General features: G+C 57.8%; 3 protein-coding genes across 3 annotated transcripts in view; all 3 read right to left on the bottom strand.

Annotated features, from left to right (window-relative positions):
- Positions 1–112: 112 nt before the first annotated feature.
- On the bottom strand, positions 113–2,430 carry LOC111161577 (tetratricopeptide repeat domain 9B). Its single transcript, XM_022525321.1, has 3 exons — positions 2,016–2,430; positions 1,295–1,477; positions 113–312 (listed from the first exon to the last, which is right to left on the bottom strand). The coding sequence occupies exons 1-3, from the start codon at positions 2,428–2,430 to the stop codon at positions 203–205; spliced, it is 708 nt and encodes a 235-aa protein (XP_022381029.1). The 3' UTR covers positions 113–202.
- A 2,530-nt stretch (positions 2,431–4,960) lies between these two features.
- On the bottom strand, positions 4,961–8,539 carry LOC111161360 (cyclin N-terminal domain containing 2). The gene is given in 6 exon segments (XM_022524962.1): positions 4,961–5,126; positions 5,625–5,960; positions 5,962–6,185; positions 6,740–6,895; positions 6,973–7,062; positions 8,267–8,539. Coding segments are annotated over 6 exon segments (1,245 nt in total).
- A 4,245-nt stretch (positions 8,540–12,784) lies between these two features.
- LOC111161374 (AKT serine/threonine kinase 2) overlaps positions 12,785–25,306 on the bottom strand; it is a 48,022-nt gene continuing 35,500 nt past the window's right edge. The window contains exons 5-14 of the mRNA XM_022524988.1: positions 22,557–22,710; positions 21,984–22,115; positions 20,101–20,166; positions 18,994–19,062; positions 18,060–18,182; positions 16,748–16,876; positions 16,345–16,559; positions 15,801–15,888; positions 15,604–15,706; positions 12,785–14,507 (exon numbers count right to left, since the gene is read on the bottom strand). Coding sequence (XP_022380696.1) covers positions 14,428–14,507; positions 15,604–15,706; positions 15,801–15,888; positions 16,345–16,559; positions 16,748–16,876; positions 18,060–18,182; positions 18,994–19,062; positions 20,101–20,166; positions 21,984–22,115; positions 22,557–22,710 — 1,159 coding nt within the window. The 3' untranslated portion in view covers positions 12,785–14,427. The remainder of the gene's footprint in view (positions 14,508–15,603; positions 15,707–15,800; positions 15,889–16,344; positions 16,560–16,747; positions 16,877–18,059; positions 18,183–18,993; positions 19,063–20,100; positions 20,167–21,983; positions 22,116–22,556; positions 22,711–25,306) is intronic.

Raw genomic sequence — 25,306 nt, forward strand, 5'->3', positions numbered from 1 at the left:
ACATTTCCTCCCTGAGCCTCTGGGTTTCCAAGATCCAGAGGGGGAAGCCCAGGTACGGTCTCCCCCTGATCCCCACAAGAACACCACACAAAGAGGTTACGGTCACCAGTGACAAGTGCTTTACCAGCAAACACACGAGTCAGGGGAAGTTACACGGTGAGGTGGGAGTGGGGGGAGGGAAAGCAACCCCCCTCGGTTGGCCTTAGCCAACGACATCCCGAGTCCCGGCCCCGGCCCCACTGTCTTCCCGCTGGAGGCTGCAACGGTTCATCTTCAGCTGAGTCAGCTGGATGTAGCGGAGGACATTGGTGTCTGTGGGGGAGGTGGGCATGGCGTTACCTGGGTGTCCAGGGACAGCCGGTGGCATCCACACCGCGGCCACTCACACCTCACCTTGCCCAGCCCACAGCGGCTCCCCCGCACAGCCGCTCTTGCCAGAGTCCTCCAGAAGCCCCAGCCACAACAAGCGGAACGGGGGCCTTTCACACCTCCACACTTTAGCTTTTGCTGTGCTCACCGCCAGAATGCCTCTGCTCAGACGCTGCTGTCATACTTCTGCCCACCCTCCCAAGAACATCTGCGAGATGTCTGTTCCCTCTAAACCTCTCACCGGGAAAACTCATGCTGCCTCTGCTCCCACAGCCCTGGCTGGGACCTGTACCCGTTCTGCTCCCCTGTCGCTGGCTCTCAACACAAGACTGATGCTGTGTCTGTCCCCTGTCCCCAACACCCCCCCCCCCGACTATGATGTCTTAGAGAGCAAGCAACAAGCCTCCAGCTCTGCCAAGCCTCCCCCACCCGACCCCACCCCTTAGAATTTCTTAGCCTTGTCCGCCCTGGGGTCTGCCTCCCAGCAAGTGCTCCACCAGCAGCGGGTGGGTGAAGAGGGGAATGATTAGGTGGGTGTGTGAATGGGTTAGTGAGTGGATGAATGAGAATGGGGGGTGGGGGGGGGTTGGAGGGGTGAGTGAGTAGGGAGTGGATGAATGAGAATGGGGGGTGGGTGGAGATAGGGGTGACTGAGTAGGGAGTGGCTGAGTAGGTGAGTGGGAGGCATAGATGAGTCAATGAATAGATGGGAGGGGGTTGGGTGAATGCCAGGGGAACATTGAGGGGGGCGAGGAGGGGTGAATGAATGGCAGGTGAGTGCCCGAGTGTAAGGAGTGGGTGGATGGAGAGGTAGATCCTGGGGAGGAGGCAGAGCCCTTCCTTGAAGCAGCTCTGCCCTGATCCTCCCTCGTGTTTCCTTGTTTTCTCTGCTCTAGCCCCTTTCCTTGCTTGGTCCGGCCCTCACCTGTGGGCTCCCGGCTGCGGGCCTCCTGCAGGTAGCGCAGCGCGCGTGCATAGTCGCCCAGGTGGTAGAAGGCAATGCCGGCGCGGTAGGTGGCCTTGAAGTTGCCCTGCTGCTTCTCCAGGACCTTGAGACAGTACTCGCGCACCCGCTCATAGTTCACCAGCTCCGACTGCAGCAGGCAGGCTGCGGGGACACCGGGGCCGGTGCTCGCAGAGCCTGGCGGCACCCCCAGACCTCACCTGACTGCTAGGAGCCGCCCAGCCCTTTACGGAGGCTGAGCCCTGGGTTAGGGATTGCTCAGGCCACTGGGGCCGCCGATCTTCTGACCAATCAGGGTAGAGTCAATCTGCGCGGCCGCTAGAGGGCGCGAAAACACAGACAAGCGCTCGCGGGCGATTAGCTGGGAAGTTTCTGCAGGGGAGAGGACTAAAGGATATCTCAGGTGAGGGATGGGGCGTTGAATCGCTAATCCCGGGTAAGATTTTCTCATCTGAGGTTCGCAGGTAACAGCCCAAAGCCCATTTCTTGCATCTCAGCCCTTCTATCCCTGTGTTCTCCAACACCCCCAACCCCTCTCCTTGATAAGCTCTGGGGTCTCCCTTCACAGACCCCAGGTCTGGGCCCTTCCAGCCTCCAGCCCCCCACCCAAGGCTTCACGATTGCCCCTCACTCCCCAACCCTCTCCGTATGCACCCTCTGCGCCCCCCCGACGGCCCCATACCCGTGAGAGAGTCATAACATTCCACCTCCGTATTCTCCACCAGGCGCCGCTGCTCCTCGCTGAGGCGGGCTGGCCCCGGGCTGCTGGCGGGTCCGGGGGCGGGGGCGGGCAGGCCTCCAGGGCGGGCCCCCTGAGCCGCCTTCAGCTGCAGCAGTGCCCGGTGATACTTGCCAATGGCTTCCCGGAACTTCTTCTCTCGGTAGCAGCGCTGGCCCTCCGCCTTGAACGCCACGGCGGCCCGCAGGCTGCTGTCGAGCGCCGCGCCCAGGCCCCCCGACGGCTCGGGGGCAGGGCTGGGACGAGCCGAGCCATGGCGGGGGCCCGGACCCGGCGGGGAGAGGGCGGGAGGCGGGCGCGGCGGAGGCTCCGGGGCAGCGCTGAGCATCAGCACCGGGGACAGCGCGCCGCGCTGCATTGTGGGAAACTCCTGCGGCCGCCGCTGCAGCTACCGCATCGCCCCCCGCGGGGCCGATCCCCACCCTCTCTCCGCCCCCGCACCTCCGGCAGCCGACTCCGCCTGCCCCCTATGGGTCTAGAGAAACCCCTCAGGACTTTCTATCCTCCAAATCAGCCCCAGCCCTAGTTCTCCAACCGGCCTCTCCCTTCTTCCCACTCCCCTTACTCCCACCCTCCTGCCTGTTCTCCTCCCCGCTGCCCAAAGCTCCGACAGCTTTCTGGAAGGAAAACAAGTCTACGGGAAAAAGACGGAAGATATCAAACCTCGTGGAAAGCCGGTTTTCAGACCCTAGGCATTTCAGGGATTTAGATAAGAGCACAGGCTTGTGCTGCCCAGATTCAATTCCCTGCTTATAATTTCTCACTAGTGATAGTATTTGGGCAAATCACCCAAATTACCTGGAACTCTATATCCTCATCAGTACCGTAGGACAATGATAGCAACCTGGAAACTCATTTATCTATACCGCAAACAAATATTCACTGATATTTCTGTACCCGGCTCTGGTCTGGGCGGTGGTGGGAAAGAGCAGGGACCGAGAGAGCCTCAGCCCCTAGTCCAGCCGGGAGACAGACCACTGACCAGAGAGTGACAGCCCCAATGGTCTAGCCTGGGAAGCTGTGGCAAAGTAGCCAGGGTGGGATGCATTGGGGAGGCACAACAGGATGTGAGGGCCCAGAGGAGGTGACTGCCTTAGACTGAGGTGGTGAGTGAAGGCTTCCTGGAGAAGGCAATAACTCAATGAACAAAAGAGACCTGCTTCTTGCCCTCCCCAAGCTCACTGGGTAGGAAAAGCCTGGGTAGGAAAAGCAGACAAGAGATGGCCCACAGTGAGTAGCACAAGAATACAAGAGTATACAGAAAAGGAATCACATGAGAGGCTTTTAGGAGAAAAACAGGGTGAATGAGATAGTTGACCTTCAACCCTCCTTAGCTGCTTACTTGGTGGTGGGAGCTTGGCTTCCCCCTGCCTTCCTTCTGTGTGACCTGGGGATACCAAGTGAATTTACTTCAGAGTAGTTGTAGGGACCGAATTACGTTATGCAGATAAAGCAGCATGGGGCCTGGCACAGGAATGGACAAATTAACAACCCCTGTTTCTTATCACCTATGAGACTGGGAGGTGCGTGATCACAAGCTCTGGCTGGGTCAGCATCCAAGGACAGTTGTTGAAGGAATGAGTGGATGAATAATGTTATGTACTCTACATATTACCCACCTCCCCTGAACCCTGCAGGACCCTGGCTTGGGCCTCACAGCCCCTAGCACCAAACTTAAATTTCCACTCTCCCCTCCCCCTGCCACTGCATGTCCTCTTCCAGGAGGCCACATGGCGGGTCCCACCTGACAGGTCCAAACCGGAACACAGCACCTTCCATCCCAGTGGCAATATTTGCTTCTATCTCTTATCGAGCTTTCCCGAGTGAGTCTCTCCCCCTCTCTAGTCCTCCAAGCGTGAACATCTCCAGGGCAAAAACTTCCTCCTCTATTGTACCTCCAAACCTAGGCTTGGTTAAGAATCTAATATTCTTTAAGTTTGAGTTCCTGAGATCACCTCAGGCCTGTTTTTAATTTAGAGAGTGTGGAGATCCATGGATTTCTAACAATTATTTTCTGAGCACTTACTAAATAGCTAGGTGCTGGGGGTTTGATAGAAACCAGGGACAAGTGTACCTAGCTCACACTCCTGCTCGGAGGCTGTGCTAGCAATTCCATAACACTTACTAGGTGTCAGGCCCTGTCCTAAAGCTCTACGTCTATATTAACTCACACCCTCCTCACACCTCTATGAGACCGGTGCTACTATTTATACCCATTCACACCGTGGCACTCTAGGGGTTAAGTAAATCAGATCCCATTAATAGAACACTTGCTATCAAAGACCCATACTATCACAAACTCAGGACTCCCACAGGCCAGAATATGTGATATGCTGGGCTTGTGCAACCATTAAAAAATATTGAATTAGTTGCTAATATATGGAAGCAGAGATACTTATGGAATTGTAGATTTTCAGCTTCACTTGAGCAAAATCTGAAAATCTGGCAACATCGAGGCAGCATTTCTTATGACTGGGATAGCTTCCCACAGTCCCCATCCCTCCTAGTTTCTTCCCAGCCCTGAATCCGAGAGCCACTCAAATTGCAGCATCTCTCCATTTATCTCCCCAGGCGTTTGCACTTGGGATCCTAGTTTTGGCTTTTCAAGCCGCGCTTGCGGACGTCCGCCAGTGCCCCCTGGCGGAGCGGTCCAGAATTTGCGTCATATCTCCCAGCCGCCATTAAGGGACTCGGTAAAAAGCATCCAATCAGAAAGAGGAGAGGCCTGAGAAGTGACCAATCAAAAGCGAGAGGGGGGTCGGAATTCACCCAATGAGAACAGAAAGCGCTCAGGATTAAAACAAAACAAAACAAAACCCCACACACCTCCTTTATTGACGTGGGAAATGGATACACACGGACAGTCTTTTTTGCTGGGGTCCTGGAGCTCAGGGAGGCTCGGACTGGGGGCGGCGGAGCAGGCGGGCGGCGGCGAGGCTGGTGCCCTGGTGCTGGGGCCGCGCGTACTTGAGAAAGATGGCGGCGCGGCCTGGAGCGGGGCCTCGGAGCGCGGCGCGGGCCATGCACGGCTCGAGCGGGCGCAGCTCTGCGGGGCTGCGGCGGGAAGATGGAGAAACTGAGGCGGGGGCAGGGGCAGGGGTGAAGACGACCTGTCCTCGGAGCTGGGGGCGCGAGGCTGAGGAGACGCGTTGACTGGGGTTCCCGAGGACCGTTCAGGGGCTCTCTCGAGCCACTGGAGAGCCGGAACCTCGGGAAGGGACGGAGCAGGTCTGAGGATGGACAGACATCCAGCTCTACCCGGGGGGGTGGGTGCTGAGCTGGGAGAAAAGGGGACTCACCCTGGCCTCCAGTGACATGGTTAACGGGGGTCGGGGGGGCGCCCCTCTGGCAGCTGAAGGGACACCCCATTCGCGGCCAGCAGGGGAGCCGGGGGTACTCGAGAGTGGCAGACCTCTCATCCTCAACCCTGGAACGCAGCTAGGATCTTCCGAGACCGGGAAGATAGTGCATCTTCTACCCAGGAGCAAGGGTCCCCAAATGTGGACAAACACCTCATTCTGACACCCCCCAAGACGGGGGAGGCAGACACACCATTTTCTCTCACACCCAGAAAAGTCAAGTCTGCCCACCCCCCACCCCCGCCATGGTCTCTCATTCTCTGAGACAGGAAACACAGTGATCAGGAAAGTAGGTTCCTGTAGCCACAGAGGCGCTCCCCTGGGGCCGTACCTGTAAAGCGAGGGCTCGAGGCTGGAGCCCGCCCCTTCGAGCAAGCGGTGCGCCAGGCTCAGCGCCGCAGCTGCGCGCCGACCGGGCTCCCATCCTGAGGCCTCGGCCTCCAGCAGAGACAGCTCCAGAAAGTAGGTGGCAAGTAGCATCACCTGCCAAGCACCACCGCCCCCGCGGAGATCAGGCCACGTCCCTACCCTCTAGACATGCCCCCCTGCTCCCTTCCCCTCCCCCTTGCTCCCCCCGCCCGGCCAGACCCCGCACCTGGGGGCTGCTCCCGGCCAGCGCAGCCAGTAGCCCGAGGCAAAGTAGCGGGCCCGGGTGGTGCAGCCGGAAATCCAAGCGGCTCAGGATGCGCCGCTCGGCACGCAGAAGCTCGGCCCGCGAGAAGGAGCCAGCGCCCAGGAGGCAGAGGGAGGCCGACTGCGGATGGCGGGGAAAGAGGTGGGAGAGTCTTGGACCCCGGCTGGTTGCTCCCTGCCCTGTAGAGCCTCGGATCGGCTCAGGCTCCGTTCTGAACCTCGACTGCCTAGTCTGTAAAATGAGGCTACTGATCTGTTCTCTAGAAGCCATGAAGAGCACAGGCTTCAGAATCAGCAAGACCTGGGTTCGACTTCAAACCCTACCATTTTCACACCGTGTTTACATGGACCTCACTGAACACCTGAGACGGAATTTCCTCGTTTGTAAAACGTACGTCACCAGGCAGCTCTGAGCAGGCACGGACTATAACTAGTAAAGCGCTACAGAGACTAACTGTTCAAGCCTGAGTCCGAGTCCCACCTGCTTTGGACAAATGTCTTCCTCTCCCTGGGCCTCAGTCTCCTTCTCTGCTAAAGGGACACATTGGTAGCCCTGGCCTTATACAGATATGCTGGGATTCCAAGAATAGGCAAAGCCGCAGCCCGGCACACAGTAGGTGTTCTGTGACACGACGAACAAGGGTTCGCCTTCCCAACCCCCACTCGGGAAAGTACCTCGGGAAGCACGCACTCTTCCATTTTGCACGCCACGAACAGGCAGGCCACGCCCAGCAGCTGCAGGCGGTGTAGGCGCACTCGGCCGGCGCGCAGGTAGGAATCGAGGAGGTGCACCGCCAGGTAGAGCGTGTCCCCCGCCAGGCCCAGGTACTCCTAGGGAAGGGCGTGAGTGATCACCAGCTTTCTAGGCTGCGACAGGGGCTCAGCCCTGCCCCCTGGCGGTTACGTACGTGCACCTGGATCAGCCAGTCCACCACTAGCGCGCGCATCTCTGGGGTCACGGTCCCGGGCAGGGCCCTCCGCGGCAGCGCACGGCACACCTGCGGTTGGGCAGGGCGGCCTCACTCTCCACACCTGTGCCTCGGCTTCTCGCCTGCGCTCCAGCACCAAGTGTAGCAGCCTCCCCGCACCAAGTGGCCGAAGCTGGAGCACCACACTGAAACTGGCCTCCAACGTCTACTCCAAATGTGTTTCTATTCCTTATCCCGCATTAGAGCCTTGGCCTTTGTTCGGGACGCCTCCCCAATCCACCTCTCCAGTCTGTAGCCCCCATGGCCAGGGCGCCTCCCGAGCATCTGCCTCCGCCCCCTGGCTTTCCAGACCATCAGCCGTCACCAACCCTTAACCCACCCTCCTCAGAGAACCCAGAAGGGTCTTTCTAAAATACAAAACTGGCCGAGAAACTCCTCAGCTTAAAACCTTTCCACGGCTTCCAGTATCCTCAGGAGAGAACCCTAATCACTCTCTCTCAGGCACTGCCCCCTGGCACCAACACCATCTCTTCGCCCTCTCCCTTCACAACCCATACTGCAGCTACACCAGCCTTCTCTAGTCCTAGACTAGGGCAGGCTCTTTCCTACCCCAGGGCCTTTGCACTTATGCACCGTTCCCTCCACCGGGAATGGTCCTTCCCCAGCTCCTTGCACTGTTAAAACCTCAGCTCAAACTCCCTGGGCTTTTCCTACACAGAATTCTCCCAGCGTCCATCCCGCTCTGTGTCAGCACTTTATGGTTCCCGTAGAGTTTTCAGTCTGGAGATAGCTAGTGTTTCCTTGTGTGTTCTGTCCGTTTGCCTCCCTAGGCTGCTGGCACCACAAGGGCAGGGATTTCTCTCTGGATCATGCCCGTAGCTCAGTTCCTAACAGAGTCCTGGCTGGGGAGAGAGGCTCCCCACTTCGGTCTCTTTAACAATTTTATCCCTGCACTATGTCCTCGGACAGTGCCTGTCCGGCACAGGTGCCTGCACTTTGGTCTCCTTTCCGTTATTACCGCCTACGTTTGCTTGGTCGTTACAATGACAGCAGACTATGTTGTTCATCACAGCATCCCCGGGGCCTAGAATATGCTCAAGCACGTTTGTTAATAAATTGCAAAGTGTTTGTGAAGGAATCCGTGCGAGGGACGAGTAGAAGTGGCTGCAAGCAGGTGGGAGTTCGGGAAGGCTCGTGGAGTGGGGGTTGGGCGAGCGGCCAGATCTCCCCTCCCCTAACCCAACCCCTCTGGTGCCCTCTGGGGCGCGCTCACCATGACTTCGGCGAAGATGTCCCCGGCGTACTCGCGCTCTCCCTCCAGCCCCAGAGCGCTCAGCGCCTCGGCCAGACCCGGTGGCGCGCACAGCCCAGGGGGCCTCTCCTGGCGTCCTGGAGACACGCTCGTGTCCTCGGGGATCCTGTTGGGGCCTGGGGCGCTCGGAGGGTCGGGGGACGCGGCGTCGGGACTCTGCAAGGGAGAGCGGTGGGGGTCAGCGGCTGAAGAGAAGCCTGAGGCGGGACGCTGGCTGCTGCGTCTCACCAGCATCCTCCACGCCGGCGTCGGGGGACCAAGCCGAGGGCTCCTCTTCCTCTTGGGGCTGAGGACCCTCGGCGGGCGCTTTAAATTGTGCCTGCACGCATGCGCGCTGAGCCCCCCACTCCCGGGCAGGTGCAGAGGTGATGGCGAATGCTATGCAGGTTGGCTCTGGCCCCTCCGAACATAAAGTCAGGCAGCTGGAGTCAAAAAGTCTTCCTGCTACTTACTGCACGAGCAGAAACAGCCCCTCCGAGGCTCTCTTTCCTCAGCTGTAAATTAAGTATTGTTTCAAAACTAAGACAAATGACCAGCAATGGGCCTGGACTAGCGCAGAGAGCTCCTCACGGCTCCCTGGTTCCCATACCCCTCGGTCTGTTACCCCCCACGCCAAGCAGCCAGAAGGGATCCTGTGCACACCCAAGTCAGATCGCACTCTGCCTCCCTTCAGAACTCCATTGTGGTTCCCATCTCCCTCAATTGGAAAGTCCACAAGGTCCTTTATTACCCTCCCACCCGTCCCCACACACCTTTGAGTTCATCTCCCAAACTTCCCCCCAACTCGGCTGTCTCCTGCCACACCAGCACCCTGGCTCATTCTCACCCACACCAGGCACACTTCTACCTCAGGGCCTTTGCGCTGGCTGTTTCCCTTGCCTGAAATTCTCCTCTTCCAGAGATCCCTCATTTAAGGTATTTAGTCAGATGCTACCTTCCTTGTGAAAAAGGCTATCCTGAGAATTTCCCATCACTATTCTTTGTACCTGACTCTCTCCTTAGCACTTACTGCCTGATCATTTTTACTGTCTCCCTCCTGATGAGACTGTGAACCCCAGGAGGGCAAGGCTTGTCTGGTGTTTTGTTTGATTGCTGTATTCCCAGCGCCTAGAACAGAGTTTGGCACACGGCAGGTACTCGAGAAATATTTGTTGGATGAGTAAGTGAACAGGCAGCACATAACTTAGAAACGGTGGCCTGGAAGGGCCTGAGGTGGTGATGTTGGACTGAAACCTGAAAGGCAAGGGGCCAGGAATGCAAAGGGAGGGGAGAATATTCCAAGGGGTGGGAGTGGCGTGAGCAAAGACACAGAGCTAGGAAAGGGATTGCTGTTTTCAGGCACTGGGAGGTCAGCAAGGATGTTAAAGTGAGCAGAGGAATGCGAGACGCCAAACCAATGACTTTCTGTCACACTTAGAGTAACACCCGAACTCCTTACCTTGGCCACAAGGTCCCTTCGGCCCGCTGTTACCTCTCTAATCCCATTTCCTTCTGTTCTCCCCTTCCCTCGTTCCCTTTGACACACCCTGGCCTCTTTCCATTCCCCCAAACACATCCAGCCCCTGCTGGCCTCAGGGCCTTTGTGTTTGCTGTTCCCTTTGCTTCAACACTTGATCAAACATAGATACCTACATTTTCAGAGTATCTCTATGCAAGATACTAACCTCAAAGGGAAAGAAGTAACTTTATAGTGGCGACACCTGACAGACACTGTTAGCAAGGGCTGGAAGTCCTCACCAGTCACGGGACAGAATCTGATGTGCCTCTTTGACAGGAGGTAGGGAGAAGGGCACAGCATTTCTCAGACTTCCTATCAAAGGTAGCTTGACTAGAACCATGAGGAACGTCAGGCCACAAACCTTAACTAAGGGACATTCTGTAAAATAAGTGCCTTGTAGGCTTCAGACAACCGAATGCAACAGGAGTCATCAGCCAAGTGACTGTTCCCTCGTGTACAAGGACAGGAGTGGGACCATTAGTCAAATTTGATAAGGATCTGCGAGGAGAGGGTTGTTTCAGTATTTGCCTTCTGACCCGGAAAACTGAACTGTGGTCGTGCAAGACAATGTTCTCGCTTCAGGTAGGATATGTGAACACGGAAGGGGAGAAGGAGGGAGTGCGCAGGAAGTGGCACAGCAACCCACGTGAAGGGTCGATGAGAACACTTTGTATTTTAAGGTTAATTTTATAGTAGGTTTACCGGAAGCTGCAAAGAGAGAAGAGAGTTCCCCTACAACCCAAACCTACTCTCCCCTGTAACATCCCAGTAGAGTACATTTGTCACAACCATGGACCAACTGGGACAGCACCCTCATCACCTGTAAAGGGCACTTCCTGCCAACAGGAGTTACAGGGTTGACATTGACCTTTATCACGTCACATAACGTGTCAGATTTCTTCACAGAAAAGTTGCTTCCCCACTTCTTATACTGTCTCCTTCGGAAGGAAGTCACTTTGCAGCCCACACGTAAGGGGGGGTGCCCCCCCCCCCCCGGAGGCACAGCATCTACAGAAACCACCTGGAAGTCCGTTCAGATCCGTCTGTTCCCACCACTTACCGTCGACCTCCGTGCGAACTCACTGATCATGATCTCTGCATCTAAGCCAGTGCTATCCTATTTCTTTTGCTGCTCCAAGTTCTCTCAGCCCAGCGGGAGCACTTTCCACGGGCCCCCGAGTCCCTTCTCATGCCCCCCATCGAGGAGGCTCTGTCTTGCCAGCTTCTGAGCGGGTCCTCACTTCAGGGCACTACACGGCGCTCCGCGCCTAGAATCATGTTTAGTACTGTTCTTTTTGGAAGTTTTCTGCTCCAAGCCTCCACGTGCAATTATTTTAAAAATAAAGGTAAGAATATGTGAATCAGCACACTCTAGAAAGCTAACAGACACGTTTTAAATTCCAGCCACCCTGGAACGTAGGTGACAAAAGCACGGGAAAGCTGCATCATTATAGTTCATGCCGGCACCGTCAGGAGAACCAAAAAACCTGCAGACCGAGTCAATTCTTGTCCACTGGGGGTGGCTGGATCAGTTGAGGGACCTCTGCATCATGTTGGCGAGGAGGTTCCCGAAATATAAGAAGAGATCTTGGAGGCTCTCATTTTTATCAGTGACCAAAACACCCCATTAATAATGTCCGTCTCCGGGCAGGACGCCAGAAAGATGCGGCAGGTGCAGTCCAGACACTCGGCATTAACTGGGAGGCAAGCCGTGCCGAACCCAAACCAAACCAAAGGGAGAGCCTTTTTTCTGATGCTCCGTGCACCTTCACAGGGAGGAAACGAGCGAGCACCAGGGGGAGCGCTGGGGACCTGGGATCAGGGCGCATCTCCACGTCGCTGGCTCCCTCAGCTCCAGCGTTGCTCACGTTATTACACAATACACACAGTTTTCCACGAGCACAACAAAAGACAAACTCACCTCCTCAAAACTAGTTTCCAGTTGATAAAATTTTATTATTAAAATGCTCCCACCTGAAAGTCCCTTCGGGAGAAGTTCTACAGAAGGAAGCACCACTACGGCCAGGGAGCTACGTTTGCCAGAGGGAAGCGGAGTGTCAGCCTGTGGGCCCCGCACGGGGGACCCGGGGGCCGCAAGGGGACCCAGCGGGCTGAGGTAGACTCAGGATGCCCCCCGCCAGAGAGCAAGAGGGGTGACATCCACCCCAGGGGCTTCAACTGGAGAGAAAGCGAAAAGGCTTTTCTTTAGAAGCTTCTCTGCTACTGGTCTTACGACCACCAGGACATCCTTTTGTTATCAAATAAATAATAAACTCGATGTGAAGTGAGAAAAAGCCACGCGTTCCCTGGGTCTTGGCTGCAGCGAACGCAGATTCCTAGAACACTGAATCTGACTCTTCTGCTACCCTCACTCAGGGTCTCTGAGACCACGTCTGTGAAGCCCCAACCCTTCTGGAAAGTCTGACGTTCAATTCACCAGGGCCGCACCCGCCCTGGTCCCCAGATGTGGGCAGAGTAAGCTAAGCACGGGAACCCCAGGGTAAAGGGGGCAGCCGTCAGGACCCCAGCCTGTGAGGGCTGTAACCAGAAATGCCCCCAGCTGACAGCCATCGCGACTCCAGTTCACACACCAAGGACTGTGCTGGAATTTGGGGGCCTTAAGGCTCCCTGGTATAACCTAAGTGGGGAGAAGAGGATATGCAGGCAGTGCCCAGCACCAGGGCCCAAGGGCCCCCGCAGAGAACCCGCTCCCTCACGCTCGCTTCCAGGGCTCAGTGGTGCCTGAGCACCCTCCTCGTTCAGAGCCACCAACCCGACCACCCCACCCTCATGCTCCCCCTTTCCACTCAGCTTCTGAAGACCTGGTCCCCAGGTCTCGGTCTGCCACACCCGCATGCCCCAGGAAGCGTCTCAAGTCCCTCAGCGGCTCCCGCCGCAGGGGCGCCCACCCTGACGGCCAGAGGACAAGCGCGGCTCCAGGTGCCCAGGACCCGGGAGCGGGTCAGCCAGGGCCAGGCTCCGCAGGCAAGGAAGGGCCCAGCGCGGTGGGCCCCGGTCTGAAACGAGTGTCTTTATTGCTTGTACCGTACAAATGGGAGGAATGGGGAAGGCCAGTGGGGAGGACAGAGAATTGTCAGATAAATGACATACACACACAGAAAGGAAAAAGACCCCCCACCCACCCAAACCAACCCTCACCCCACCCTAGGATGTCTCTCTCTGAACTACCTAGTACAGGAGGTGGGGCAAGGAGATCAAAGCCACAACTAAATTCCACACACCCGGAGATGTTAGGGGGGAGGGAGGCTGGGCAGCAAATGGACCCCAGGTGTGGCTCCCCCACCAGGCCAGCACCCCTCCCCTATGGGATGAAATGCTAGGGCTGAGGACAGGGCCCAAGCATGCACACACACACACACACACACACACGCACGCACGCACGCACTCAAGGCTGGGACACGCTTGCCCTCACACACACATACTGAACACACATGCACACACACCCCCATGTGCACCCAAGTCCCAGATGCATGGGGCCATCCAGACACAGGCTGACGCACGCACACGCGAGCCCACAGCAGTGACACACATTCACCTTAAGGCTGCAGAACGTGGGGCCCAGGGAGAGGAGGGAGGGAAGGGCCCTGGAGCCTCCCCTCTCAGAGGCCGCCCCCCCAGTACGTACCAGAGAACCCCACTCCCACCCCCTCTTTGACCCTAGTCTACGGGGCCCAATACTGTCTTGGTGTGAGATGTGTAACAGCTGGAGCTGGCACCTTCCGCCCCCGGCGGCCAGAAGGGGGTGATCCCAGCCCCCATCCTTGGCAAGGGCTGTGGCCAGGCCCGGGGCCCAGCAGGAGTTAAGGCCAGCCGGAAGGAAGCCCTGGTAAGGCACAGGACTGGGTGGTGGGGAGGCTCATCCCTAAATGTCCCTCCCTCCTCATCCACAGGGTCAGGAGAGCAGCTTGGGAGGCTGGGGAAGGCAGGGCAAGGAGGCAGTGCCCAACCCCGGGGCCTTCCTCATGCCCCCTAGGGTAGACTGGGCCCCATCTACACGAGGGATTCCCAAACCCCCAACCCCACAGCTTCCAAAGGACCCCCCCGCCTGTCCCTGGACATTATTGCTTTGCTGCCCCTGTGGAGGAAGGGGCCGGACCGCCCGTGCCAGGCCGCGCTGAGCCCAACAGCACCAGGGCACTGTCCGCAGGGCGTTGTGTCCCACGAGGTGTCCCATAGGAAGGCAGCCTCTGACCGGGGCAGCGGCACAGGGACAGGCTGGCTGCAGGCATCTGGCCAGAAATCCGGGCAGGACCCGCAGCTCCACGTGGCGCCCTATGCTGGGGCTTGTGTTGATTAAAAACCGGAATCTCTCCAACTGCCCGAAGCCCTGGTCCTGGGGCGGCCAGTGGAGTCTCCCAAATCCTGGTCTGGGCACCAAGGTGAGGACAGGACAGGATCCTGGAGGCGGGGCCACCAGGACCGCCGAGGTCAGTTTGGCAGAGGGCTGAAAAAACTGGAAATGGGGGTGAGCAGGTGAGGGATGGGGATGCAAACAAAAAAAGGCAAAATAAAAAGTTTAAAAACAAAGAGACAAGCCCCCAGGGCGGTGATGGCAGCCGATCTAGCGTCCTGCAGCGGAGTCAGCGGCGGTGGGCGGCTCTGCTCACTCGCGGATGCTGGCCGAGTAGGAGAACTGGGGAAAGTGGGTCCGCTGGTCCAGTTCGAGAGAGCCCAGGCTGTCATCTGTGGGGAGCAGGTGGAGGTGGATTGGGGAGAACTGGCCTGCGGAGGACCCAGCACCCCAAGTGCACTCCCGGGGGTGGGCAAGGGGGCCCGGCCTCAGGAAGGAATACGGGTAGCATGAACCCCGACTGGCAGGCCATCCGCAAGAACGGGACAGGGAAGACCTAGCAACTCCCCCTAACAGAGGTCCCCCCCACACCAGAGCCTGGGCCCACAGGCCCCACAGGCTGTTCCCTCTGCCAACTTCACTCTCCCCTCTGGCGCCCCCCTCTGGTCTAGCCCAGCCCCCCCCTCCCGCACCAGCTGCCCCTGCCGCCCTGCCAGTCCAGCCTCCATGTGCAGCCAGAGGAACTCTGCAAAGCCCAGAGGCAGCCCTGCCCCTTCTTGCACCAAACCTTTCCTGCCTCCCCACACAGCAAGTCCCTGCTCCTCCCAGAGGCCCCCAAGATCCTCTTGCTCTGGCCCCCGCCCCCCTCCAGCCCCCAGATGCGCTGGCCTCTGCAACACTCCCACTCCTGGACTCCATTCCCTCATGCCATTCCTTCTGCTCAGTTGCCACGTCTCCTCCTCCAGGAAGCCACCTGCCCTGACTCGCAGGCCAAGTCAGGCATTTCCTCTGGGTCCCCCAGTCCCTGGGCTCCTATACCTTAGACCTGAACACTCTGGGCTGTCGCCCCACCTGGCCCAAAGCTCCCTCAAGGCAGGGCCAGGGTTGTCTCAGTCACTGGAGGATCCCCAGCACAGCCCAGCAATGGCTGAGTGACAGCAAGAACTCAAACAGGAGCAGAGGCAATGCACCAATCAGGCCCCAAAGACCTGGGCAATTTGAAAAGACAGCTGTGACTATGCCATCCTGGCCCTGATGGCTTCCTGTGTGCCACCCGAGCTCTGGAACGTGCCATGGCTGATGGTTCCTGGTGACCCTCACTGGGTCCAAAGGTGCCAAGCCCAGTGGCAGAAAGCCCTGCGAGCAAACTGCAGCCAAACCGCCCGGACATGGCGAGGGGCCCATGAGCTTCCTCCCCGGAACAGGTCAAGGGCAGGCCCCACCGCTGCACACCCAGCCAGGCCCCGCAAGGGAGGGCCAGACACTCACAGCGGTCCGGGGGCGTGATTGTGATGGACTGGGCGGTAAACTCATCGTCAAAGTACCTCGTGTCGACCTCAGAGGTGACCTGAGGTTTGAAGGGTGGTAGAAGCTGTGGAGGAAAGGAGCCCAGACTCAGGACCCTGGGGTCAGGAGACCTGGCCAAGGCCACCCTTGAGCGGGAGCCGGCGGGTGGCAAGGCTCACCTTCTTCTGCACCACGTCCTGCCAGCTGACGCTGACGAAGAACCTGTGCTCCATGACCTCCCTGGCGTCGCTGGGCCCCCCGCCGAGCCTGGGCAGAGACGGCCATGAGCACCCGCCTCCCGGGCCCTCGGCTTCTGCGAGAGGCTTTCGGTGCAGGCCCTGAACAACTTTAATGGATCTGTCCCGGCCACAGACCACATGGCAGAGGAGGAAACCATGGCTTGGGGGTGGGGGTGGGGGCTCACGGGCCCAGGGTCAGAGCCAGGGAGCCTGCAACCTGGACTCCGAGTCCAGAACGGGAGCCAGGGGGGCAGGCTCGGCCACCCTCAGCCAGGATCGGGGCTGCCCTGTCTCTGAGAGTCCCCCAAGAACAAGATGGCGCGGGCAGAGCACTAAGGACAAGCCTGGCCCCAAGAGTGTCCTCTCTAGGGGCCTGCATCAGGGATGATACACAGGCATGTGCCCGTGACTCAGCCCCCTTCAGGCCAAGGGGACAGTGGCAGCAGGTGGCCCTGGGCTGGGCAGGACAGACTCCAGCCCTCACCTCTGCTTGGGGTCCTTCTTAAGCAGCCCAGCAAGCAAGGACTTGGCCTCGGGGCTGAGCGTGCGCGGGAAGCGGATCTCTTCCATGAGGATGAGCTCGAAGAGGCGCTCGTGGTCCTGGTTGTAGAAGGGCAGGCGGCCGCACATCATCTCGTACATGACCACGCCCAGCCCCCACCAGTCCACCGCGCGGCCGTAGTCGTTGTCCTCCAGCACCTGGGCAGGGAGGGGCAATGAGGGGCCAGGTCCATGGCCCTGGGGCCACTGGGCTCACAGGGACCCAAGGGGGGCCATCCAAGGAAAGGGAGCCTGTCCTCACAGGGTCTGAGCTAGGGAAACCACACAGGTCTGAGGGCCCCTCCTCCCTCGGCCTCACCCGCCCGGGGACCTCCAGCCCCAGGCACCTCAGGTGCCAGGTACTCGGGCGTCCCACAGAAGGTTTTCATGGTGGCCCCGTCACTGATGCCTTCTTTGCATAGGCCGAAGTCCGTGATCTTGATGTGGCCATCTTTGTCCAGCATGAGGTTTTCCAGCTGCAGGAAAAGGAAAAGTCAACATATCAGGGTCACGTCTTCCCAAAGCTTTGCATCCCCCGGAACCCCACAGGCCCCAGGAAGGCTCTGGCCTGGGGTGATAGCTGTCATGGCCGGGGCTCCAGACTGACCACGGGGCATACCCCCAGCAAAACGTTAAGCCCTTGCAGCTCAGAGGGAGTCCACGCCCAGGGCAGCTGGAAAAAAAGCCAAGGTAGAGAAAGATGGGAGACAGGCCCTGCCTACCTGCAGCCCCCACCATGGGCTACAGCTTCCCGGGCTGGCATGTGAGCAACACTAGCTTTCTTCCTGCATTTTTTTTTTTTTTTAAAGTAAGCTCTAGGCCCAATATGGGGCTTAAACTCCCAACCCCAAGATCAGGAGACGTGTGCTCTGCCCACTGAGCCAACCAGATGTCCTTCTTCCTCCACTTTTAACTAAACTTAACACAAATGGGCAATTTAACGGGCCTGTGTGGAAGCTCCACCAGGTCAAGAGACCATCCCAGACCCCAGAACCGCCCCCCCTCATGTACCCCTTCCTTGTTATGAACCATCCTTGCAACTGAAGACAAACTCTAGTCCTCCACTCTTCTTCATAGTTTCCCCACCTAAGGACGCCCCTGTAACATGTGGTCTCCTGGCTTCCGCTCCACACAAGCCTGGGAGGTGCATGTGCATGGCCGTGGGGCCGCAGTTCACTCGGTACCGGCTGTGCAGAGCCTTCCAGCCAGTCCCGGACAGCGGACCGTGGGGCTGCTTCCAGCCTGGGGCTCGTGTGAACTGTGTGCCAGCAGCGTGTGTGCACCTAGGCTCTGAGGGGGACACAGGGACATGCTCCGGCCGTGCACAACCCCAGGGCAGAATGGCTGGCTCACAGGGCATGCGGATAGTCGGCGCTGGTGGATTCTGCCGAACCATCTCCTACGGTGCTTGGATGAATACGCCCGCCCCTCCCCCAGCCCCCCACTCCCTGCATGGAGGTGTGTGTTCACCAGGGGTCCCAAAGGGCCCCCAGGGCCGCTGAGGCAGGCGGGTCGGCATCCCACGGCAAGGTGGACTCGGGAACACGCAGGTAGATAGACCCTCCACGGAGGAGGAGGTCCGGGGCTGAGGGCCTGGGTCCAGCCTCCCTGGTGTGAGCTCCACAGGTGCCATGGGCCAGGAGGCAGGTGCATGCTCACCTTGATGTCACGGTACACCACGTCCCTCGAGTGCAGATACTCAAGGGCAGAGACGATCTCTGCGCCATAGAAGCGAGCCCGCTCCTCCGTGAAGACGCGCTCCCGGGACAGGTGGAAAAACAGCTGCAGGAGGGAGGAGGGGCAGGATGTCATACATTGGCCCAGAGGAGAGAAACCCAGGATGCTGCCCACTGGCCCCCAACCTCCAGCCCAGTGCCATGGCGACACCTACTCCCCGAAACTGCAAGTGACAGCAGGAGGAACCAAGTGAGAGATGGTGAGCAGGGACGAGCTCACCATGAGGAAAACATGGAGCGGGGCATGAAGAGCGAAGGACAGTCAAGAAGCATCAAGAGGAGAGTCAGGAGGGACAGAGTGAGGGGGCAGGGGAACGGGGCAGTGAGCAAGAACGCGCAGGAACACAAGTCACGAGCAAGGGACAATAAGCCATGAGAACAATGGGACAGATGAAGCCCACTGTTAGGAGCCAGCGGGTGACACCTGTGCGCAGGGAGAAGGCTGTGAGGGATGAGGAGCAGGTGACAGCCCAGTGACGACGAGTGGCGGCCTCTTCCCAGCAGGAGAGCATGGACCAGCCTGTGTGACCCCCTCCCCATACATTTTCCTTGCTGCCTTACAGGATGCAGTCCAGAGCACACTGGCCACCCACCCCACAGCCCTCCACACCTCTCAGCACCTGCGTGTGCACCCTACCCCCGACTCACTAGCTGGGTGAACTTGGGCAAGCCACTTAACCTCTCTGGGCCTCAGTTTCCCCGTCTGTGAAATGGAGGTGATGATGTCTGCCTCAAGGGTTGGGCGGTGACATCCAGCAAGGTCCCTGCCACCCCCACTGTCTCACTCGTGGCTCCCCTCCGCTGCCCTGACGCTTGGGAAGGAGACATGGGAGGCTGGCGGGGGGCCTGCTGCTCACCTCGCCGCCATTGGCGTACTCCATCACGAAACACAGGCGGTCATGGGTCTGGAAGGCGTACTTCAGGGCCTGTGGGGCAGAAGACAGCCGGGGAGGGAGGTGGGAAGAAGGTAGGCTCTCTGCTGATTCCGCAAGCACACACACCCCCCACCCTTGTAGCCGGGGCTCAAACTTCAGCTTTGCCTTGGGGTACACGAGTGAGCTTTTGGCCCTGAGAGCAGGGAAAGGGTTACTGGGCTGAAGGATGGTGTCTTCAGCCTTCAACGAAACTTCTGAGGCATAGCCAGGGAGACATTCAGTTCTGAGCAACCGAAAACTGTTTCACCTCTCTCCACAGTCAGGTGTGTTGCATGCACACGCGCACACACAGGTTTGCTGGCTGGGAGTCAGCAGTGGCTTGAGAGCCAACCCCAAAGATAAGGATGCACAAGTGATCTGCCCAATAAACAGCAATTCTCACTATGCTCTAAGGAACCCTACAGAAAATTCCTCAAAGAACCCCTGAGTGACCCCTCTGCTCGTGACAAGTCTTCTATTCTCTGTCTGCACATCAAAGTACCTCATAGAATTTCATTTGAACAAGTGCCATGGCTTAATACGACACCTGGACAGCAGCTAAGCTAAGGAAATGACCCATCTCATAAGCCATCTTCCACCTGGTCCATTTAACTGATGGCTGCTGGCTCTGATGGAGACTGTAGCCCACAGAGGTGTCTCCTCAGACTAAGCTGACAGCAGCACAAGAATACATCTCCTTCTAGGACTATATTTAAACAAAGAAACAAAAAAACAATGTTCCCACTCTGACCAGCTGGGCTAAAAGCCTCTAACTCATGAACAGCAGCTCTCCTAGAACCATCTTGTAATGTGGCATCATCAGTCAGCCGAAACACTGCTATGAAGCCACCATCTGTGAAGAAGCTGCCAAACCTGGGGTTTGGTTCAGGCCATCTGGGGAGCCCAACACCATCTGGCCCTGGCCACCTGGCTGACACGAACATGCTTCAAGGTGGCAGGGTTGGGCTCTTTTCCTGAGCCCCGCTGGAAGCAGGTCTCTCATGGCACACAGGGAGGCCAGGCCCTGACTAAGAGGGAAGCAGCACTCACGGTGAGGAACGGGTGTCTGGTGTTCTGTAGGACCCGGCTCTCGGTGACCGTGTGGGCAACTTCATCCTGCAGACAGAGGCTGGGTGAGGGGCTGGCGGGCAACACCACACCTGCCCCCGCCCCCAGCTCAGGGATGGGGGTGCAGTGCTTCGGGGAAATGCACTTCCATTCCTAGCCGCTCCACAGAGAAAGGCAAAGTACCATCTGCAAACTAGAATGAAATTACGGCCCCACGGGCACCTGGGTGGCTCAGTGGGTTAAGCGTCTGACTCTTGGTTTCGGCTCAGATCATGACCTCACGGGCTGTGAGACGGAGACTGAGCCCCTGTGGGGCTTTGTACTCAGTCTGCTTGAAGATTCTCTTCCTCTGCCCCTCCCCCCACTCCTGCTTTCTCTCTCAAATAAATAAATATATCTTTTTAAAAAAAAGAAGAAAGAAAAATGCCCCAGACAAGGCCCATCAGTGGCTCACTTTCAAAGCGACAAGGGGAGAAGTCGATGGGGACTTTATGACAGAGGGCTCAAGCTGTCACCTGCGGAACCCACCGGGCAAGTTTAGTGTCTCTAAGGAGGGAGAAGCCATCCCTGTAAGATCCTGAAGGTGACCCCGCAGGCAGTGGGAATCACCCCTCCAAGTGCTGCTGCTGAACAAAGGAAGAAGAGCTGATTGGGGCTCTACCCCGGGGAGCAGCAGTTCCCGGTGCGTCCCCACGCTGGCAGCATCATGTGGCCCAGGAACTTGGAGAAATGCAAATTCTCAGACCCCTCCCAGACCCACCGAATCAGATACATAGGGGTGGGCCTGGCACAGGCTTCACAGGCCCTGCAGGCCACTTGAATACGGGCTCAAGTGTTGGTATCTGCTGAAAATCCTATACCGCCTGCAGCACTGGGGACACCGGCTCTTCCCGGGGCTGAGTCCATCCCCAGGGGACACGCGATGATGATGTCTGACGACATTCTTGACGGTCACAACTTGGTGCTAGTGGCTCTAGGGGCGAAGGCCAGGATGCAGCTACTCCTCCTGCGTGCACCGGACAGCCCCGCTGTAGAGAACGATCTGGCCCTGAAGACCGACAGTGCTGAGGCTGAGGAAGCCTGACTCGGGGGGACGGACAGCTTTGCTGGAGGAGACCACAGCTCCATTAAAGGCTTCAAAAATCTTTAGCTGTTAAAGATCTGAATCTAAGTATATATGGGTTTGGGGCGCCTGGGGAGCTCAGTTAGTGAAGCAGCTGCCTTTGGCTCAGGTCCTGATCCCCAGGTTCTGGGGTTGAGCCCCGCATCGGGCTTCCTGTTCAGCGGGGAGCCTGCTTCTCCCTCTCCCTCTGCCCCCCCACCCCCAGCTTGTGTGCTCGCTTGCTCTCTTGCTCACTCGCTCTCTCTCAAAAATAAATAAATAAAACCTTAAAGTATCTATGGGTGAAATTATACGATGTCTAGAACGTGCCTTAAGATACTCCAGGGCAAACAAAGTGGGGGGCAGACTAATGAAACAAGATGGGCCAGACACTGACAACAACTGAAGGTGGATGTCAGCTACACGGGAATCCACTGTGTTTACTTTTCTCTTAAACACTTGGTGTATATGTCAGGAACTTTCCCTTTTAAAAACTTTAAAGGGAGAGAAAGAGGAACAGAATTCCATTCTGGTCCAGCCTCATATGGAGAGGCCCCGAGCCACGCCCCCTGCCGCAGGGCCTCCCCACCAGCCCATTCTGTGGCCAGGAGACCTGCCTTCAGACCCTGACAGCGCCCACTGGGTGAGGCCTAGTCAGACACTCCACCCTAGTCCCCGGGGCGCCCGGAGGGCAGGGTGAGGTGGGCCTCAGGCTTCCTGAAGGTGCAGGTGGCCAGCCAGCAGCAGCCCCGGGGGCACCCACCTTGGCGATGATAACTTCCTTCCGCAGGATCTTCATGGCATAGTACCGGCCACTGGCCTTCTCTCGCACCAGAATCACTTTGCCAAAGGTGCCCTTGCCCAGAAGTTTGAGATAGTCGAAGTCATTCATGGTCTGCCCAGGAGAGGGAAAGAGTGGGGCAGTCAGTGCTTGGCACATGGCCCACGGGAGGACATTTTAACAAAGAGAAAAGAAAAATCAAAGGACACTGTTGCCAAAAGGCTTGGGCATAAGCAGGAAGGGAGGCTCTGGGCAGCAACTCTTTGCTCTGAAGTGGCCTTCAGACCGGGGCTCTCCCAGGCAGGGGGCCCCCGGGAGGGTCCAACATGGGGGCAGACAGGTCTTCGCGGTCACTGAGGATGCAGCTGCCCCTCCCTCCAGGGTCAAAGAGCAGCCCTGGGGAACCTATACCCGTGCATCAGCCATCCCACAGGGCAGTCCTGGAGGGTCCCAGCCGCGTCCCTATGCGCTCTGTAGGAAACCAAGGGCGGCAGGGCCAGTGTTGGTGGGGGGAGGGGTGCTCCCAGACAGGCTGCCTGCCCCTGCAGCACTTACCACTTTGGCCCGGGCCTTGCTAACTGCCACTTCCATCTCCTCAGCCGCAGAAGGGTCGCTGGGGGAGCCACACTTATAGTCCATGGGGTCCTCACCTGGGCCCCGCTGCTTGAGGCTGTTGGCAACCATCTGAATGGCTCGCATCCACTCTTCCCTGCGAGGGACAGGTCACAAGAGCCATGAGTCCCAGGGAGCCTGGGCAGGAAGGACTGAGCCCCACCCCCTCCAATGGGAGCAAATGACCAACACCTTTGAGCATTCTGGCAAGATCTGTCTGAGCTGGGGGGGAGCCAACCGGACAGGACTGACATTTTGCAGATCCTCTGGCTGCAGTGGGTAAAGAGAGGGTAAGAGTGGAACAAGGACAGAGATTGTATCTATGTGCCAGGAGAGGCCTGGCCTGAGGGCCACCTGAAGTGAGCAATAATTCAATGACCAAAGAAGGGAGACCACCTTTCTTCACAGCCCCTTGAAAATAAACCACCACCCTGAGCCACAGCACTCCTCGGGACTCCTCCAGAACAAATGACAAGCGCGATGATTTGTAAAAGCAAACCAAGAGTAAAAGGAAGAATTCATCAGCCAAAGAAAGCCGAAGATCTTATACAGCAAGATTCCCCAGAGGGAGCTGTCTGCCAGGAGGACTCAGGGACAGAGGTTCCTAGTGGGGCAGAGACGTGAAGCAGAAGGTGGCAGACAGGGAAGCAGGTCCCAGCCAAAAGGAGCTTGTTTAAGAATAAACTATTTCTGTCACTCACGATTTAGAACTTGCTCGGAAATAGCTTTCTTTTGATACTTGCAAACTGTTCTGTCTCTAGAAAGGGAAAAGCGATCTAGGAGGAAGAAGTAAAAGCAACCAGAGGCCACAAAAAAGAAAGTAGGAGGCTGAACGATACTCCATTTTCCATGCCCCTCCCAGGTTTGACTCACCACACAGTTTTAAGCGGCTCAACCCGCTATGGACTCAGCTTACTTAGGTCTATGAAACAGCCCCATGAACGGTGAGAAAAATAAAATGCACACTGAGAACAAGAAAATTCAAAGAGCCCAAGCGGGCAACTTTCCAAACCACAGCAGTTTAGATAAACCTCAGGGAGACTGGCCGGTCAGCCTCACTTCTTCGAGAATCAGCCCGGCCCCGGGCAGGAGGTGAAACTGTGCTCGCACTCCCGAGGCACGGAGGTCCCCGGCCAAGGTCACGCAGGGAGCAAGCGGCCTAAGGAGCCGGGGCTACCCTGGGGGGGCTGCACTCAGCCTCCAGCTCCTCACACCCCGAGGGGCACTACGGCCACTCCGTGCCGCCCAGCAGTCCCACGTGCACCTCGCCTCGCGTTCTGACACTACTGGAATCCGGGGGCACCTCACAGTTGGTGGCCTATCTCAATTGAACTGGGTATCGAGTTTGCACGGTATTAGAGAAAACAATGGTGTGCCTCCAGGTGATGGCACCTTGGATCTCCCTGGGCGCCGGGAGGTGCGGGGAATGTGTGTGAAGCTTCTATGTAAGGAACACTGGGCAGCTCAGAGGATCTAGACGCAGACCTGGACGGCCTGAGACACCTTAAGGGAAAAAAGAACATGCTGAACAGGGCGGCGTGTCACGCTGCTGGAGTTAGAATAAGAGCAATGCACACGCAGGCACGTGTGCTTACCCCAGCGCGGACCCCTCTGGAAGGGCACGCTTGACACGGAGGCCTGGCTGCCTCCAGGGAGGGGATCTGGGAGCCAGGGGCAAGGGGGAGTCTAATTCCACTGTCCCCCCATCACAAACACTCCTAGAGCACACTCGTCCCTCCTTCTGTGTTACAGATGGGAAAACTGAGGCACAGATTGGTGGGGAAAAAAAGCAAAACAAAAACCCCACCATTCAAGAGAAGCATAGTGGGTGTTCCGAGCCTGGTGGCTGGAATCACAGAGGGCCCGTGACCTTCCAGAGCCAAGGGCAGGGCTGCTCTCGCTCTGCTCCACGGCTCGCTGAGCCGGGCAGTCACTGCCACCAGAGGCCCCAGCTCACATCTGGAAGCTCCAGGTCTCAAAGTGGCCTGCTCACAGGAGACGCTGCTTCATAAGACAGATGTACAAATGCTGCCAACACTGACGCCGGTGCCGGCACACTGGCCCTTCCCAGGCTGAGTCCAGGGGCCCCATAACCCATGTATGTCAGGCCCACGAGGGCAGGGATTTTGTCTGTCTGTGGTATAACGCGACACCCAAGTGGACACTCAGTAGGTACCTGGGGAACCAGCAAGCAAGGAGGCCAAAGTTCAAGTGGCCCCAGACCCGGTGCACACACAGGCCCAGTACACACACAGCTGACACCGAGGCCCAGCACACACGCAGGCAGGGCAGGACTGGCCTCTTCCCTCTCTGAGCCAAAGCCTCAGGCTGCCATTTCTCAACTTGTTTTGACCCATGACCTCTTTGGGACACAGTACAGTATAAATCCCTACCCCCACATTCCTGTTCCTATTTTTCAGTAACGGGCGGGGTGAGCACATCCCATGAGAGGCTTTACCGGATCTCCATTGTCCTCCTAGAGATTTTTAAATGCTGACTTCAGGTGTAAGACCGTGGACTGAAGACAAAACAAATCACTTGGGCACCAGGGTGGCCCAGTTAGTTAGGCATCTGACTCTTCAGCCCAGGTCTTGATCTCAGGGTTGTGAGTTCAAGCCCTGCACTGGGCTCCATGTTGGACACGGAGCCTACTTTAAAAAAGAAAGAACAAACAAGAAAAGAAAGGGAAAAAA

Source organism: Enhydra lutris, unplaced genomic scaffold (assembly GCF_002288905.1).
Source record: "Enhydra lutris kenyoni isolate GAN:26980312 unplaced genomic scaffold, ASM228890v2 scaffoldscaffold85, whole genome shotgun sequence".
Lineage (NCBI taxonomy): Eukaryota > Metazoa > Chordata > Mammalia > Carnivora > Mustelidae > Enhydra > Enhydra lutris.